The 17,917-nt window shown below is 45.4% G+C and overlaps 1 protein-coding gene across 2 annotated transcripts in view; it reads right to left on the reverse strand.

Annotated features, from left to right (window-relative positions):
• Positions 1-17,917, reverse strand: part of LOC142776188 (uncharacterized) — a 93,545-nt gene that overhangs the window by 54,194 nt on the left and 21,434 nt on the right. The window contains exon 1 of one of the 2 annotated variants that reach the window (XM_075879396.1): positions 3,066-3,712. The exons of the other annotated variant lie outside the window; for it this stretch is intronic. Within the exon in view, the coding sequence (XP_075735511.1) occupies positions 3,066-3,140 (75 nt within the window). The 5' untranslated portion in view covers positions 3,141-3,712. Of the gene's footprint in view, positions 1-3,065; positions 3,713-17,917 lie in introns of those variants that run through there. 2 annotated transcript variants of the gene reach the window in all.

A 17,917-nucleotide genomic window follows, 5' to 3' on the forward strand; every position in this document is an offset into this window, starting at 1 on the left:
AGCTCTTCTCAGATACAGAGTGATTTTGGACCATTGCAGCCAACAAGCCAGTACTAGCCAGCACAATTTTTCGCTCAGCAGCGTCCCATCCGACATGATTAGTGAAGCTTACATAATTACATGATTAGTATAGCTTACAAGTAAGCTTCATTGTGTTGCGGATCAATACTAGCCGCGCATCAGAATCACATACTTGCATTAGCATAGATGGCGAGTAGCGTGAGAAGCGTGCTAGCGACGCGTTTGCTAACGTACACGCTACTTCGTACTTGGAGGCGCGCCGCGCGTTTCGTTGTGGTGCCCCGATACGCACTCGTATGTGGGTGGTAAGAGGACGCATGTGCGCATCGGCTGAATGACAAAACAGCTTAGAAACGGTGCATTTTGTCCGAGAATTATGCGAAAAACGGCTACCTAGTGTGTCACAAGTTAAAAAAAAAGTACCCAGAAAGTAACCGTGCAGCGAAATTGAAGTTTTAGTCGTAAAACGAGGCCATAAATTGGTCAATTTGGTGCAAAGTAGACCCCAATGGTGACTCTGGTAACATTACGAGCTCTGCGAGCTTGGATACCTCCGTCTCACGAGTTCTTGAGAGCTTGCAGAAGAATGACTGAAAAACTGACACGGGCCCACCGTATTCGTTAATTTATAATATGACACGTTCGCTATTTACATGGGAGCCCCGGTGATTATTTTCTCAGATGACCAAGAGCTTGGCAGAGCCTTGTGGAGAAACGACCGAAGGCTTGGCATGCATGAGTGAGCCATCTTCTTTAATATGGGGTGTCATATAGTCACTATTATTAATGACTGGTGCGAATGTTTGTTCTCAGTTTATCTATCCGGAGTACGCACCGAACCATGCCCAGGTGGACAATAGGCTTCCAGGCATTTTTCATAGAACTGTCATGTACATTTAGTTGCGCAAACGCCAAACATTCGCAAGCTTCAAGAGAGAAAACAGGGATGAAAGCAGAGTTAGAGGAAATGATTGACGACTTCTCGTGAAATCAGCTTCAGCGACGTGTCGTGTTGCGCCTTGTGTTCGCTGCCAAATTATGCGTCATTGCCTGTCTATTACTCTTCCTAGACTTCAGCCCATATTGACAAAAGGCTGATTATATCCGTGATCTGTGAATAGCGTATAAAATGGCTCCATCTCTTTAAGGACGATCATGTACGGATGTTTTTCTGATATTTAATTTAGTTCAAATAACCTGCTTCTGTTTGGAGTATACCCCAAAATATTGCGTTAGCGTTAGCACTAGCGTAATAAGATATGCCAATGCACAAACTGTTCTAGTCATTTAGCTTTTAATTCAGAAACAAATGAGTATATATGTGCTGCTGAAACCTAGAAAACGACCCTGCTGCGTACCTTTTCCAACCTGAAGGTACGATCCCCATCAGCGTATTCAGGAAATGCATTTATGGAGCACATTTTACTGGCAACAGTCCTGTATATGATGCACCGATTTTTTGCCGTAGCTTCAAAGCTTGTTCTGAACGCCATGTCGTAAGTAACTATAATTTGGGGTAGGGGTCTATTTCAAGCTGGAAACGTCTCCAATGTCCCCCACCATAATATTAAATACATATACATTCCTAGCCTGTGCAATTATAGGCTTTCTGAGTGAATTTAGCGTCGACTGATATTGGATATGGCCATTAAAATGCTTTCACCACTGGTTTATTTCATTGTAGAGTCACTCCTTCACTTCTGCGCCGACACTCCACGTCACAACGACCCTTGCGCGAAAAATTTATTTTTTGGTTCTTTTTTCTTCTTGTCTTTCTTCAAGTGGCATTAGGAAGTAAATATAAGAAAGAGGAAGCATCTATATACTTTCAGCAGCCCTGTAAGATTTCAAGGGAAAAAAAAGCATTGATAGCAAAAGGTATATGGTTATGTAGTGACCAGACACAGCCAACGCTGTTGAGAGAAGTTCCGCCTATACAGGGGCGCGCAATGAAAATTTGTTTCTCCAAACTGGCATGATTGCCATAAATTCACATCCACAACCTTTCACTGCCCAGAATGCCATGAATGTAAAAATGTTGTATGCCTGTTACACCGACAACACATTCATATTGACTGCCCAACGCCGTCGCACGAATGGTCCATCACCGCAGAAACCAATGATGCGAAATTCCCGAACTATGTTGCGTTCATTGATAGTAAAAAAGGAGGTCAAACGTATAACTTCCCCAGACCAAAAACAGCTTGAAAATTACGTACTTCTTGCTAGAGCCGTAATCCGTAATCAGCAAGAAGTTTTATACGTATATATAACTTCTTGCTGTTCTACGTGTAATTGAGTAAAGTACATTCCATCCATAAGCAAAATGCCCCCTGCGCCCACTAGACAACTCCCGTGGAATCCGGTGGATACCGGTACAAACGTTATTAGAGCCTATATGAATCCAAGTGTATTCGTCTGACTTACTGCTAAAAGATAATAAAGAGAATACGTATGAAAAATAAATTTAACGACAGTACCACAGCACTTTGCTTTCCTCCTTCATTTCTTACGAGCTATCCGCCTTTGAAAGTATGCTTACAGATATAGGTACTCACAATTTAGAGATAATCAAATATGTTGGTCGGTACCATTCCGATTTGCTTCTGCTTCATGCATACCAAGTAAGCTTGAGCTCAAATTTCTCCAATTATTTTGTTTCGGCGCCATGCACATAAACAGTATGGATACCTAAAAGTTAGAATAGGAGGCAAATAAAAACGTGTTTCTGTCTGCATAGTATATAGCGTCGGCCGATACAACCACGCAAACACGAACCAAATGTCGTGTTTGCTGCACTATAAATGGTTTTGGCTAACTTAAGTATTTAATATACGCACCGCGGCCGAAAGACTTGTATTTAATTCACCGCATTCGTAAATTCTTATTAGTTCGCTGTAGAAGATGTCTCGCACATGGACATGTGAGAAGCATCTACTAGCAGCACAAGTTTGTCCGGTCAGTGGATCAAGGTCGTACAGAATTGCCGTTGGAAGCTTTTCTTGACACACAGTGGAGACAATGAAAAACAAGACACTTCTCACCATGGCATAGTGGCAGATGACGATGGTGCCAGACTTGAGATCGGCGAAACCACTGCAGCTGGTCATCGACATCATAACTCGGAGATGTGAAACGTCTCCGTGAAATCAGTCCGCAAATTCCAATCAGATGAGTGGTGCACACACAACGACGACGGAGAGAAAAGATGGCTATCGCCACATGGTCGATAACACCCGAACAGCAGCGGCCGGCGGAAAAGTGGCACCCGTTTATCGGTGTCGTCTACGGTCCCGTTAGATTAGTTTAAGCTCAGGCACATCTTCGCAGCGCCGAGCATGCATAGCGGGTGGTCCCGGTGGTCTCCCAAGCGGTCGAGCACGCAGACGACGGCAGGACGTCGACTGGGCTGGCACGTGTGCGCGCGACGGATCGTAGGCGCGCGACTGGACAGGATGACCGGACCCGACTGAGCTCAGAAGCTCTGCCCAAATAACGAAGCGAATGACCGCGCTGCGAATGCGGCATGCAGGTGCCCCCACCAGGAATTATCAGGTCCGACAGGGAGCGCAAAACAGTTCTCGCTGGCCTCGACGCTCGCGTGCGCGGGCTCCGATATCTGGTCAATTGCGGGAAGAACGGCGACGCTTCGCGCCCGTATCGAGGCACAAATCGGGGGGACCTAGTTTTTCGGCTGCGCGGCGCTAACGGAAGTCTGTCCCTCGGCCGCCGGCCATGTTGCCGAGAGAGAGAGGAAGAGAAGAGGAAAATAGTAGCACACGGAGGCGAGCGGGCGCACGCGAGGGCAGAAGACGAAGAAGAAGAAGAAACATGCGACGTCGAAGAACGGCGGCCTTACCTCCTCACCGCCACGGCCTCAGCTGGACCAGCCGGCCCGGCAGAGGAGCCAGCAGACGCGAGTCGTCGAACGCGTGTAAAGGCTCTCACATGACCTTTTGTCTGGTAGTTTGGTGGTGTTGGGACGGACAAATACAGAGAGAGGAGTAGTCGAGGTACAACACCTGCAATGTTCTTCTTAGTTCCTTTTTTTTTTTCTCTTACGCGATGCCCGACGGCCGCTTAAGCGAGGGTGCCCCGTTAAATGGGAGAGATTCCTTCTTCCTTTGTGCTCCTAGGCTTCTTCTCAAAGAGCATGTCTCGAGCACTATTCGCCGCCGTTGCTGAAGGGGCGAGGAGCAACCAGTGACGCGGGAAAGCCCCCAACGCCGTTGCATCGCCGTGACCCAGTGAAAAAGCCGCGTAGATCAACGAAAAATGAGCCGCAAGCGGGCTTCCCCGCACGATTGTCGCTCTACAGCGATCCGTAGGGCAGCGTTCTCAAGTACCAAAGTGAATGAGCTGGCGTCAACTAAGCCCTTGCACCATTTCGCATGGCGTATATAGCGCGCACACACCACGCCTTGCGTCGGTTCCGTATTATCTCTCAAACAGCGCTGTCGGTGCGTCACGCCAGGTTTAAGGTTTGCTTCTGTTCTGACGGCAGCCTGTCACAAGGCGCAAACTATGCTCAGCAGCCCGTCCATCTTGCTCTGGAGTATGTGGATCGCACCACTTATGTCGAATGGTAGTCGCAAAAATGGCACGCACACGCTGAAGTTCGATCAGTGTGCCCTTTGCAGAGGCCGCATTATCACAGCCACTATCATCAATAAGAACTGTAATGTCAGTCGTCGTGCTTGCACAAAACGAATTCAGCAGAGTTCTATAAATAGATGATGAAGCGTTATGGAAACATGAGCCAAAATACCACAGGTGCTGCTTCTGATTTCAGAGAAGAGTGCACGCTTATGGAAATGACAACAAAGAATCAGCTACTGTGGTGTTACAATTTTTCATAGTCCCCATTTGAGCCAGTGTATAGTGCTAGGAGCACCATATGAGACTGTCCAAATTATAGGTGTCGATTCCCTGGCTTGATTTTCTGCGTGGTGGTCGTTAAGTCATCGCTGCTCCGGTATTTTTAATATAGCCCGCTGCATCGCACGTGCTAAATATAACCTGAATTACACAACTGAATAAGAAAAGATGTTGCATGCTCCGTGCATTCTCCACGATGCAGCTCTTATACTACAACGCAACTCAGACTGAAGGATGAACAGAAAAATGGAGGCCGGCGCTGAGCATCAAGTTGAATATACAGTGGAAGAGAATGCAATATACGCACAGAAAAAGACACATGGACACGTAATATCAAGAATCATCTGATGCAAGTTAAAAATTAGCATTAGACTTTTATTCAATGATAACATTTGTAATGCAGTAAATTCATAAAATTTTCGTCTTATTGACGCAGTTGTCTTTAACAATTGTGCCAGATTCAATGGAAATTCTTATTTCGTCATTTAACTGCTTCGCTTGGCGCGTGGTTTTATTTAAATTTATGGGTACAACCATCCTTTCTACAATGAATATTGAAGAAGCATTTATTTCCCCTTCAGCCATTAAAAGCAATCCTCTGATACGCGTACTACCTTACAATACCCACTTTTTTACCCGACTTATCTTTCGCCACCGGTTAGCAGTACATCACACCAAGCACTTTGCAAGTACAATTTCTGCAGAAGGGTCCCTAGATGCGCCTGACATACTGCCAGCCAGGACGTTTTGAAGTGGACAAGTTCTGCCCCACATGCCCCCATGCAGTCGCCAAAGCCATCGTATATTATTTCTGGGTGCATAGAAAACCACAGAACCACCTGCGCATTGCCGTATCCATCCCAGAACACGATGAACGTAGAGGATGAGCTCTACTTTTTCTGTGTTCTGTGCGTTGAGTGTCAGCAACGCCGTGGGAATGTCTGTTTCGGTGTATTCCATCCGACATAACTACGAGCAAGTGGCGTGTGCACCCAGATATGCACGCTAAAGCGCTTGCTAACCTGGTGTGAGAAGGACTTGTACAATGTGTTCCTAAACAGGAATACGCTATTCGTACCACGATTGCACGCTCTGCACTGCATGAGAATGAGACGCTGTTAGCGACGTTCAGAAGAGCGTCTGTTGCGCGACATTGCGGGGGTTTGATTTTAGCTCATTATACGAGCGCGTCTTTCTCTCTCGAGAAGGAAGGCGCACGCCTTTCTGTTTTAAATTCCGACAATCTTCGCACCGCGCAGGCCTGACATACTTTTCAGACGCGAGGGCCACCATCAAATAATTACTGTGGGCAGGTGCATCGGCAGAATTTTTTTTCTGGGGAGGAGGAGGGCACCCCCGTTGAGATGGTCATTTTTCGCACTGTATGCCATGGCGAAAAAACTTTTAAGGGGGGGGGGGGGAAGCCTGCTACAGACTCACTTTACTTAATCCTTGGTGCAGGAAGTAATTCGGCATTTTTAGTGTAAAGATTACAATAATTGCATACCTATTCAACATAATCCACAATCTTCTTCTCATTACTACACACTCGAGTCTCATTACTGCACACAGCTGCATCTTGCCGGTACTTAGCTATGGAGCAGAAACCTGGAGGCTTACAAAGAGGGTTCAGCCACAGCTTCCTAGATTTTTCTTGCCTGGCGGATTATCGATGGTCACTTGGACAGCGGCAATCGTCAGAACTGCAGTGGGGGCGCCACTTCAGTAGGGTTGTCTTTAAGTAAGTTTTTACGTTTTTAGAGCTTGTATGCAACAAAAATAACGTAAAAAGTTTCGAAAAGGCGTAAACGTGATTATAATTAACCCGTTCCAATAGCACTTTGACTTAGGCGAGTTGGTACATAATTGGATAGCCTTCAGCGCAATTTAGACGAAGGCAAATGGAGACACACAGCGCTCGTCTGTGTTCTGTGTCTCTCCATTTGTCTTCGTCTAAACTACGCTGAAGCCTATCCAATAATATAATTAACCCTGCGTAAGTGACGCCGCCATAGATGACGGGCATTTCGCACTCATTCAGCAGGCAATACCTTCAACACAAGGCATAGCCCTTGAATTAGCAAACGCCAAAGCTGCTGATCTCAAAGGCCAAGTACAAAGACCCTTAACCCTACGTAGGTGGCGCCGCCATAGATGACGGGCGTTTCGCGCTCATCCGGCCGACAAAAAAAATATAGCAGGCTATGGTTCAGCTCAAATTGAGGACGACGCAGCGAGCGATGGAAAGGAAAACGATAGGTGTAATCGACTAAGGTTGCATGGCGGGCTAGTTGGTTATTCATGTTGTTCGAGGTATAGCGCATTCAGGACGGGACAGAGAAGACACAGAACACATACACGGCGCTGTAACCTTAAGGTGTAACCTTAAGAAACAAAAAGAGAGCAGAGTGGCTAAGGGAACAAACCGGGGTTAAGTATATCATAGTCGAAATAAAGAAAAGGAAATGAACATGAGCCGGGAATGTAGCGTGCAGGCAGGATAACCGCTGGTCATTAATAATAACTAACTGGATCCCAGAGAAGGCAAGTGGTTTAGAGGGAGGGAGACAGTTAGGTGGGCAGATGAGATTAACAAGTTTACGGGTATTAAGCGGCAGCAGCAAGCACAGGAACGAGTTCACTGGCGGAACATGGGAGAGGCCTTTGTCCTGCCGTGGACGTAGTCAGAATATATATATATATATATATATATATATATATATATATATATATATATATATATATATATATATATATATATATATATATATATATATATATATATATATATATATATATATATATATATGCGCGCGCGCGCGTGTGTGTGTGTGTGTGTGTGTGTGTGTGTGTGTGTGTGTGTGTGTGTGTGTGTGTGTGTGTGTGTGTGTGTGTGTGGTACATAAAAGATGCTTGTAACGTTTTGGCAGGGGAACAATTTCACACAACACTTCAGGGCACTGGCGATATGAATGAAGGCCTTCTTTTGTAGCACATGCACTGTGTCACTGTGTTAATGTGAGACCATGTGTTATTTTCCCCCTCCCCCTAAGAAAATAATTATCTGGGGACGAGAAGGGCGTGTTATAGATCAACAATTTCTCTCCACAACAATTTTTTCCTCTACTTAGGTCGACTAAGTGTTTCCACAACTTAACTGACCCACCCATCTTCGCAGTGGGAATTAAAACCCAATATTTCCATAAAATAAGAACATCAGATGAAAGCTATCATTAAAAAATTTTAAATCATGAAGAAAAATTGACGCCATGATTTGAAGTCGACCCAGCCTGACTCAAATCTTAGACAAAATCATGGTTCGTGGTGATATTCCAAACAAAAAGTTCAGCAGCGGCGGTTTATTCTGATCGCATCTCCACGCGCTATATGCTCGGTGTCCTTAACACTCAATTCCGACGCTATGGGATCCTTAGATTTCAAAACGGGAAGCTAGAGCTGCTTGTAAGCACCGATTTATCAGCGGATGTTTTATTAAGTGGGAAGCTTTGATCGCTACAGCGTTCCCAATCAACCATAGAGCAATCGCAGCTGCAACACACTCAACAGCACGTCACAAAGAAAAATTCCAATAACGCATAGTATCAGAGTATCGATCATAGCCGACGGGAGGAAGAACGCGCGACTAATGAATCGTTGCATTTCGTTCCACGCAAATAGAGTCTTCCATCTTGTACGCTCGTTAAACACGGCCACAGACTCTGCCCCCTTTTCACGGAACACTGCAGGTATTCATGCGTACGCGCATCGTTTCAAGTCATTTTTCCCCCTTTATATTTTTTCTCTACGCCTCTTTTTCCATCCCCTCCTTTCAGTTCACAGTGCCTTTGCTTTTTCCCGGTAGCACCGGCTAGACGTGTTTTTTGCCTGACCTTATTGCTTGACTCCATCCACCGTTTTCTTTTATCAGCCATTGCTTATGCAACTTCTCGCATCGCTCAGTTTATTGGACCTGCAGTTCGAATTTTTAATAACACTATATTGTATGAAACCTACAGGCCATATAAACCTTTCAGAAAATAACTAACGGCCTATTGAAGTCTCCAACCAATGTGATCACGAGTGTGGCTTCTCAATGGACTCTTTCAATATTTTTTTTTCTTTCTAATAGATTTCCCGTGGCCCAGGTGCCTAGCTTATTTAAAGCATTTAAGCCCTCTGCCCAAAATGTGATTGTGTATTGTGGCTTAGCGAATTGCGGTTCACGAACGAATTAACGCATATTAATAGCTCATTCATTAACCGATTAGCGTGTCCACGACCAACCCAGCACGAATGCTCCGTCACGAAGAGTCCTAAACTGATGTCATAACCACGTTGGAATTGTTGCATAGAGTTCCATGTTTGGTGTAAAACGTTACGTAACCTAAACCGCGTGAAGTGCATAGGGTTTGGGTTTATGCAGAAGCGCTGAATGTCGGCCTGTTCTGGTAATGCTCATGTAAAATTCATATTAATCACAACACTAGTTTTCCTTGTCGCCCATATTATCGGACTTAATTTCACGCATATTTATTATACGAGCCCTGAACTATACATCTCCTGTCAATACAGATGCGCTTGCGCAGACTGCAAAGTTCTAAACAGCGTAGTCTGTATTGAGGATACGATGTAGCGTACGCCGTCTCATAGAAAAAAAAACCTAAACCCATTTTTCCGAAAAGTCCCAGATGTTATAATAATATTTGCTGGGGCTTAACCTCTCCAAACCACGATATGAATATGAGAGACGCTGTATAGTGAAGTCTTATGGAAATATTTAACACGTGACATTTTTTAACGTGCACCTAAATTTACGCACACTGGCCTTTTCGTCTCCATGGAAAACACGACTGTCGCGGCCACCATGGTGAGTAATTTCCAAATGACAAAGAAACCGCACCTTTTAGACGCGTCGTGAAAGCAGCCCCCCCCCCCCCCCCCTGGCTTCTTCCTTTACACGATTTTGCAACGAAAGCTGCCCTTCCACCCTACAATAGCCGTTTTTGATGGCACTTGCGCCGACTGACATTCTCATTTGTCTTTTTCAACACTTTGGATCATAACTTACGGTGTTCCAAATACTCAGAAAAAATCTAAACATAATAGTGGTATGAGATCGATAGTACTGATTAAAGTAAGAATTGGATATCGTATACATATATTATTGAAACATAAGTTCCGTTAAGAAAAGGGCCAATCAGCTGCTAGGATAACTAATAAAAGTTAATTGAATCGTTTCATTGAAAGAGCAGTTGATTTTCTTGTAAGCAGCTGGGATTGGTGCGGCAGCTAAGGGATAGGACCTCAACCGCGCGCTTCTTTCTTTTCTGCCTATAACATTGGCTTCAGCAGCGCAACGCAGTACGTAGTTAAAGGGGCCCTGCTACACTCTCTAGCATGGTTGGAAAACACAGCCGACTGGTAGTAGAGGCTTCTGAGAACACGCGAGCCGAACATTCCAGCGCAACACGCGGCTTGGAATTTCATTTTCATTATACAAATCAGCTAGAAATTGTTGTCTCTCTTCTCGACAAATGATGCCATAAGCCCAGATGACCTCGACATAAACCTAAAGTTTGCTGTTGTTGGCTAATGCGAGAATCGGGAGCCACATGCTTACCGTGGCCGCCGCAGGATGCCGCTACATGGCCACGCACGCACTCGCATTCACAATAAAAGCAAGTCGCACGTTCAAAGAAAAGAAAAAAGAGGGTGCTGGAGGTCATGACGCGCCCTAAGAAAGGGACGCATTTTTTTAATACTTTGTTATCCCTTTTCCAGTGCATCTTTCGGCGCGCTTGCTGGCACGAAAGGAGAGATAGGGAGGGCTTGAAGCGTGCGACAAATATCTGTAACTCCGCTCGTACGTGATAGATTCTGAAAATTTTGGCGGCAGTTGATTTGTGAGGCAATTCGCTTTCTTTCAAGTTGCCGTTCAATGGTCACTTGTAATAGGGTAGCGCGGCCTCTTTAACCAAAAAAATACAGCACGGCACATGAACTTCGAGCTTCGAGTGCCACTACCAGACACCCCTGTCAACTATAAGAGTTGCCTCCACTTTTTTCTTCTGTGATGTTGCACGCTGCTGACGCTGCTGGCAGATATCACTCACAATGATAAAGAGTACTTATGTTGTTGCCAAGATCTAACCTGGTGCGCTACGTAAGAATCAATTGTGTTTTAACTTTGAGCTATTCCGGTGCTCGATGCTGCAACACAAAAAAACTCCTTCAAATGCGTCCTATCGCGCAAGCAGTCACGTGTACACCTACGTAGGTGAGCTGCGTTGCGGTTGCGTATCACACTAGTTGTTAATGGCATCAGAACCGCACAAGGAGTGGGTGCTGGGAGAAAGAGAGAGATAGAGGAAAAACAGGGAGGTTAACCAGGAAGAACTCCAGTCGGCTACGCTGCAATGAGAAAGGCGAAAATGGTACAAAAGGACAAAAGAGAAGGAGACTGTAAGTAATGACACTACAAAATCACTGCCTCTACGATTCCGTCCGTTGTGGGAGGGCGATTGTCTAGCTTGCCAGATGTGGCTGAGAGGGCTGATCTTTGGGCGTAAGAACGGGTGCATTCACAGAGTATAGGTGCGCCATTGTTTCTTTGCACCCACAGAGTTCACACAATGGGCAATCGGCCATTCGAGAATACCACTCCAAGCCAGAGACGGACTAACAGTGTAGAATCATGTCGTGAGAGGTTGCATGGTACCTGCAATTGAAGATCTGGGTGTAAGGCATGTAGGTGTGTACTTATAAATGTCCGCGAAATTGCATCCCAATGCGAAATGCGTAGCGTTGGTAAACGCAACACCCGATCATAGTCTACACAAGAGCCATGCATGGCACATTGGTGAGCAAATGACCAGCCTCCACTCGGCAAAGCCTTGAGGGGACTCGAAGACTTACCCCCTTCACTCTGTCAAGTGAAGGACAAAATTCAAGTCGAGGAGCGTTTTTGAATACGTGGGTTAGGGTTGGGTCAAATTAGTGCAATCGGGGATGCCTGAAGGATGGCTCATTCCGTTGCAATATGGCGCATTGTCGAGCGAATGAGCGGAGCATCCGTGCAGCGTTTGTCCTAGAAATCGGTAGCGGAAGTGTTTTCTGTATGGACTGAACCGGCCGCTTGATTGACCATTTTAGTGTTTATAACACCACAGTGAAAAGTTATTTGGTGTCGTTTCTCAATTAGGTGGTCGATTACCTGTGTAGTCTGTAATGCCAGGTGTTCGTGTGGTCCACGGTGTAACGTTGACAGAAGAGACTGCAGTGTCGACTTTGAATCGCAGAAAATATTTCGTGTGTCGGCTCGTCAACTATAAACTGTAAAGCGGTACGAAGTGCGGTACGAAGTGCGGTACAGTTGATATATAACAGCAGAGATGCTGTTATATGAGGGGGCCAAGTATGACAGGCAAAATATGAAAACAAACACAGCGGGCTCCTTTATATACTATGCACGAATTAAAAAATTCGCGCAAGCTAAGATGTGCACACGAGAACAACGCATGCGTTAGCGTTTGAAATGTATAGACGATCTCGTTCATTTCTACTACCTAACCAATTACGTGAATGAATTTTGGAGTTAATTCAACTGTAGGGTCCGGATATGTTATCGCATCTTGCGTATTGAACACTGAGCTGCTCTTCTCGACAACTATTATATATCGTTCCACAGCAGTACGCCAGAACATATATGAAAGCAGAGACCAGCCTTTTTTCTAATCAAATCAAAGAGTAGTAAAGTGATCGATCAACTTCACAGAGGTTGATCGATCTAAAGCAGCCCCACGGATTCCTTCGATCGAACAAAGCTCAAGTCAACGCCAAGAAAAATACGTGCGTTCCGTGATTACCACAACGACTAACGACTAAGTACCGAGTTAGCTTTTTCTCCTCTTTTCTTTACTTCGTTTTTGTGCAAAAATATATATCCGAAATGTAATTTGGCACTTCATTCCACAGCAGAGCCTCGAGCTATAGCATAACAACCAATGTCGTTGCCTCAATCCGGGCCAAGACATATCAGACGTGGAACATGTCTACGCACTGTGAATGTGCGGCCTTACTTCTCTCCCTGTCCTTCTTGCACATCCCAGTAGGGGCGTCTCTTTCTAAACCGGCCCATCGATAACGCTCACGTGTGTAACATTTGAAACGACCCAGCTGATAAATTAGAGTACGCACATGCGGCAAGTGGCAAAGTTTTCGTCGTCCACGAAGCACCTCGGCAGCGAGACAGCATTACTTACGCGCCGTCAGAACAGCCTCGCGTGCCGCTCTCAACGTGACCCCTTTACGCTTTTTATCGCGACCCGTCTCGGAAGCGTGGATGCACTGGCGAAATGAATGGCACTTGTAAGGAAGCTCCAAGTTCGAGGCTGCAGTCCCGGTGGTACATTTATTTTATTCGATCGACCTTATCAGTTCCGTGTGGGAGCTCGATAACATCAATACGCCGACGGCATCCGTGTCTCAATGTTGCTAAACGTGGCAGTAAAGTAATGGCAAAAAAGTGCGAACTGCTTTGAGCCATGTTCTGTTTCTTCAAAAAAAGACGCGTATGTGGGACGCTTTTTCAGTGGCGTGCGCGAACAGTGACGCCAAAAAAAAAAAAAAGCCAATTGGACCAAATGGCTACGAGCCATAAGCTCGTTTTGTTGCAAAGCTGTTCCCAACCACAATTAAGAGCTGTAGTAAAAAAAAAAATCTCGGACTCCCCCACCTTTCGAAACACACACTTTGCGGGTTTATACCGATCTTATAATGTTAATTGTTCGAGTTTACCGTCCGACCAATCTCATCACGACTTTGACTACGTAATGAATGTCGCAGTGCATGCTGGTGCATGTAGTATTCGTTAAGTTCAACCCGGGTGCACCGATGAGCAGAGTCAACGAGCTTTAGCGGCCTTAATTGGATAAATTACGATAAATGGGATCACGTTCCCTGTGCTTAGACACTACATCGGCAGCCTGAAGCAAAATGACTCGGATTTTACGCCTTTCAAAACGATGCCATACTCTGACGAATGTGTGCCACAAACAAATAAGGCCCGACAGAACAGCAACTAAAGCGCACTATCTTTCTTAATCTGTTTGGTATACAATGCATGGCAGTTAAACAGTGCTCAACTGCGTCATAACGAGACTGCCGCACGACCGATCAGCCGATTAGTGACTGCCAGATTTCTTACATCACATGGAGTTTATTTATAGGCATTTTCCCGTAAGAGAAAAAACGCCGCCATGCTGGGCTGCACGCGAGAGTACAAAGGCTGACGTCCCAGCCTCGGCAGTGCATTTTGGGAGGTCACGCCTATTTTTGACCAGCCGAGGAAAGAAGTGCCGCCATATCCCCGAAGTGAATGATGATGAGTGGGCAAAGCTCCAGAGGTAAACCTAGTAAACCATGAATCATCCGTACATTTTGCCCACTCGATTTTATTACATCGCTCCCCCTAGCGTACGTCACCGCACTAAATCGAACGATTGCCTTCAACCAATGACACGCGTCTATGTGACATCATTCATATTTTATAACATCTCGCATCTTTCATCAACTACAAGTACCGCCATCTAGTTTATAACATCTTGCATCTTTTCATCATCAGCTACAAGTACCGCCATCTAGTGAACACTACATGAACTAAACGAGACGTAGCTACATACAGGAGACGGTACCGTCATCTAGTGAACACTGCAAGAACTAAACGAGAGGTGTCTACATACAAGGGACGCACAGCCCACGCCTTAAGGAGCTTCGCCCCTAAAATTATGGATAATCCGTTTTCACGGGGGTCGCCATGTTTCTTTTTTTTTTCACCAGTGCTCGCTCTTACTCGTCCATTGCGCGCGCACCGACGCTATGGAGACGCCGAGAAGACGATGCGGCGCAGATGTAAACATATAGTGAGCACCAGTGGGGAGCTGTTCTCGCAGTTTCCCTTCTAGTTGACATGCCCACTTAAGCGTAGTGAATTTAGTTACCCGAAAAATGACGAACCGTGACGTAATTGCACGCTTCACGATGTCAACGCATCAAACCCGCCAGCACATTCCCAGCGTAAAAAGAACGAAGGACAAAATGTACAGTAACAAGACTCTTAAACATGCTTAACAAGTCTAAACTTGTGAAATAACGCGTTAATGTGTTTGAAGAACGATGCCGGGAATGCTTACGGACCATCGAGGTGCGTCAGGTGGGTGGCCGCGTTAAACACAATTCAAGTGCTAGTGCTGCGCCGCCGCGCTGGTCTAGTGGCTAAGGTACTCGGCTGCTGACCCGCAGGTCGCGGGATCGAATCCCGGCTGCGGCGGCTGCATTTCCGATGTCGGCGAAAATGTTGTAGGCCCGTGTGCTCAGATTTTGGCGCACGTTAAAGAACCCGAGGTGGTCGAAATTTCGGGAGCCCTCCACTACGGCGTCTCTCATAATCATATGGTGGTTTTGGGACGTTAAACCCCAGAAATCAATCAATCATCAATTCAAGTGCTAGGGCGATTAAAGTTCATGCACGGCACCCGAGATGTGCGTCTGAAAGCGGATTTCTGGGGGCAGCATTCATTGCGGTAAAACACATTCGGTATTTCAAATTTGTCTCGAGAGTTGTGAAAGCTTCGTGACGTCAAAATAACGTTGTGGATCAGAAACCGGAAATAGGCGGCGCGCTGCTTGCCGAGCTCCAGCCAATCAGTGGAGGTCGAAGAGAACAGTCCACTAAGTGGACACCACAAGAATCTCGCCCATGATCGCCCCCCTGCCCAAGGGCACTCTCCATGGGCTCCAAGGCAACGTTGTAGGTGGCGCCATCTGATTCTAATTTCACAAATCAGCTGCAAAAAATTGTCTACAAGTGCATTACAGCGTTATTTCTGAGCTGCTGTGTCCGTTATGGTCTAAGAGTTACTGACAGTAATCAATCCAACATTTTATTTAATCCTCAATTTCTTCGATAGCAGCAATCCTGCAGTCACTCGAGGTGCGTCTGCGTCGTGGGCACCGCCGTGTGGTCACGGCATTGACGTGCACGTGTATCCCTCACATTATATATTAAAAGGCCTCTGGTACGCGCAGTCCGCTTGGCTACCAACGCGACGAAGATCCAAGCGGACAAACCGTCACACTTGTCTCAATCGACTCTTCAAGAGTCCAGTTCTTTTTGCCCTGAATGAGCGATGTCCGTGAGTACTGTGCGTGTGCGCATTATTGTTGAGTTGTCATTCGATAATCACACTACGATACGCACATTTTGATACGCATATTGGCGAGCGTTTGAACTTTAGAAAAAAAAAGCAGAGATCTGCAACAAAATGAAACTTCACCTTCAACCAGATACCAACATTTGAAGCTGGTCTGTAGCAGGTATACAAATCATTTTCCGTCCACGAATTCAAACACGACCTGCTTCTATGATTCATAGTCCTACTGACTCGTTGGCTGGAATGTTCTAATCTTACTCTGTCTGTGGTAATTATTCTTGTCTAAGAAATGTATATTAAAGTACATGGAACTTATAAATTGTTCGTTTATTTGCGATGTGCTTATAGTTCGAAGACCAAGCAAGAAGAGAAAGGAGCTGCGCTCTTATTTTGTATTTCATAGCTCATTCATTGTGACATTATTTATTTTTTTAATAATAATGAAATTTTTTTCATAATACAACTTTTCTATCATTTGGCTACAAAATCGGCGATAAGATTAAATAACTTCACTACTTTGGCTATTGTTTAATCATAAGTTCTGGTTCCTTTTCGATCCCCAACGGCAACCCTCGGTGGATGCGAAGAGTTGTTCTCTATTACTTTAGGGCCTTTCCATGCCAAACGTACCACACATGTGCTCAACCCACTCAGATCCTCTTCTAAAAAATTGTCGGTAATTATTTTATTGCACAATTCACTCTCCTGAAGAATTTTCGCAAAAAAAAATGATTTTTGTCATTTACGGTGATTTGAACGCTGCCGTATGGGCTAATTCTATGTTGTCAAAAACAATTCTCAAAAATGTAGTTTCACACGGACCTCCATTAATCTTTTCTGGTGGCGATAAAAGTAACGTCGCTTTCTGTTACTTTTTTTTTTCTTCAACGAGCGTCCAGTACATTGTGTATACAAAGCGCTTTGTGATGGAGCAGCCCCGCCGTGGCGTTATAGTGGCTGAGGTACTCGGCTGCTGACCCACAGGTCGCGGGCTTGAATCCCGGCTGCGGCAGCCTCCACTCGCGATGGAGACGAAAATGCTGTAAGCCCGTGTGCTCAGATTTGGGCATACGTTAAAGAACCTCAGGTAGGCGGAATTTCCGGAGCCCTCCACTACAGCGTCTCTCATAATCATATGGTGGTTTTGGGACGTTAAACCCCACATATCATTCAAATTATTTGTGGTGAAGGAATACGGTGATTCTACGTCAATTTTTACATTTCTTATTAAGAATTATACGAAGCTAACAAAAACAATAGAACTAAGTAATACGGCGGTATAGTTGGCAGTACGCATGTCGGAAAAATTTTCGAGGCTGAATACCGAGTAGCTTCGAAGATGAAGGGGCTCAAAGATTGAAATTTTTGTTAAATACCTCCCATTTGTTTTTATTAGTGATGCGGTTCAAGTAAAAATGCGTGCTCTTTCTCATTTGAAATTGTGCACAAAGATTGGCTTTTGCCGAATTAAATAGCGTAATTTTTTGTTTAGGTGAGAACAATTCTTCCTTTTGGGAGTCCACCGCATCACTGGGAGCCGTAAAGGCCAAACCACGGTACGGCCGCAAGTCCGGTTCCACTCCGTTTTTCTGGACCGTTTCAGTTTTCAGCCGGTCTGGAGACGGAGGCTGTTCACGGTGGGGCCGCACGAGCGGAATGCATGAGCACGCTGATTGGCCGACGCGACGTTCGCGATGTGCTGGCAACCGTTAGGCGAAACAGAGGTGTTTGGTGGTGACTATCATCAGCAGGCGACACAAAACATACACTTTTGCCCTTGCGGGTTCAATTTAAATGAAGTTCGTGTA

This window comes from Rhipicephalus microplus, chromosome X (assembly GCF_043290135.1).
Source record: "Rhipicephalus microplus isolate Deutch F79 chromosome X, USDA_Rmic, whole genome shotgun sequence".
Taxonomy (NCBI): Eukaryota; Metazoa; Arthropoda; class Arachnida; order Ixodida; family Ixodidae; genus Rhipicephalus; species Rhipicephalus microplus.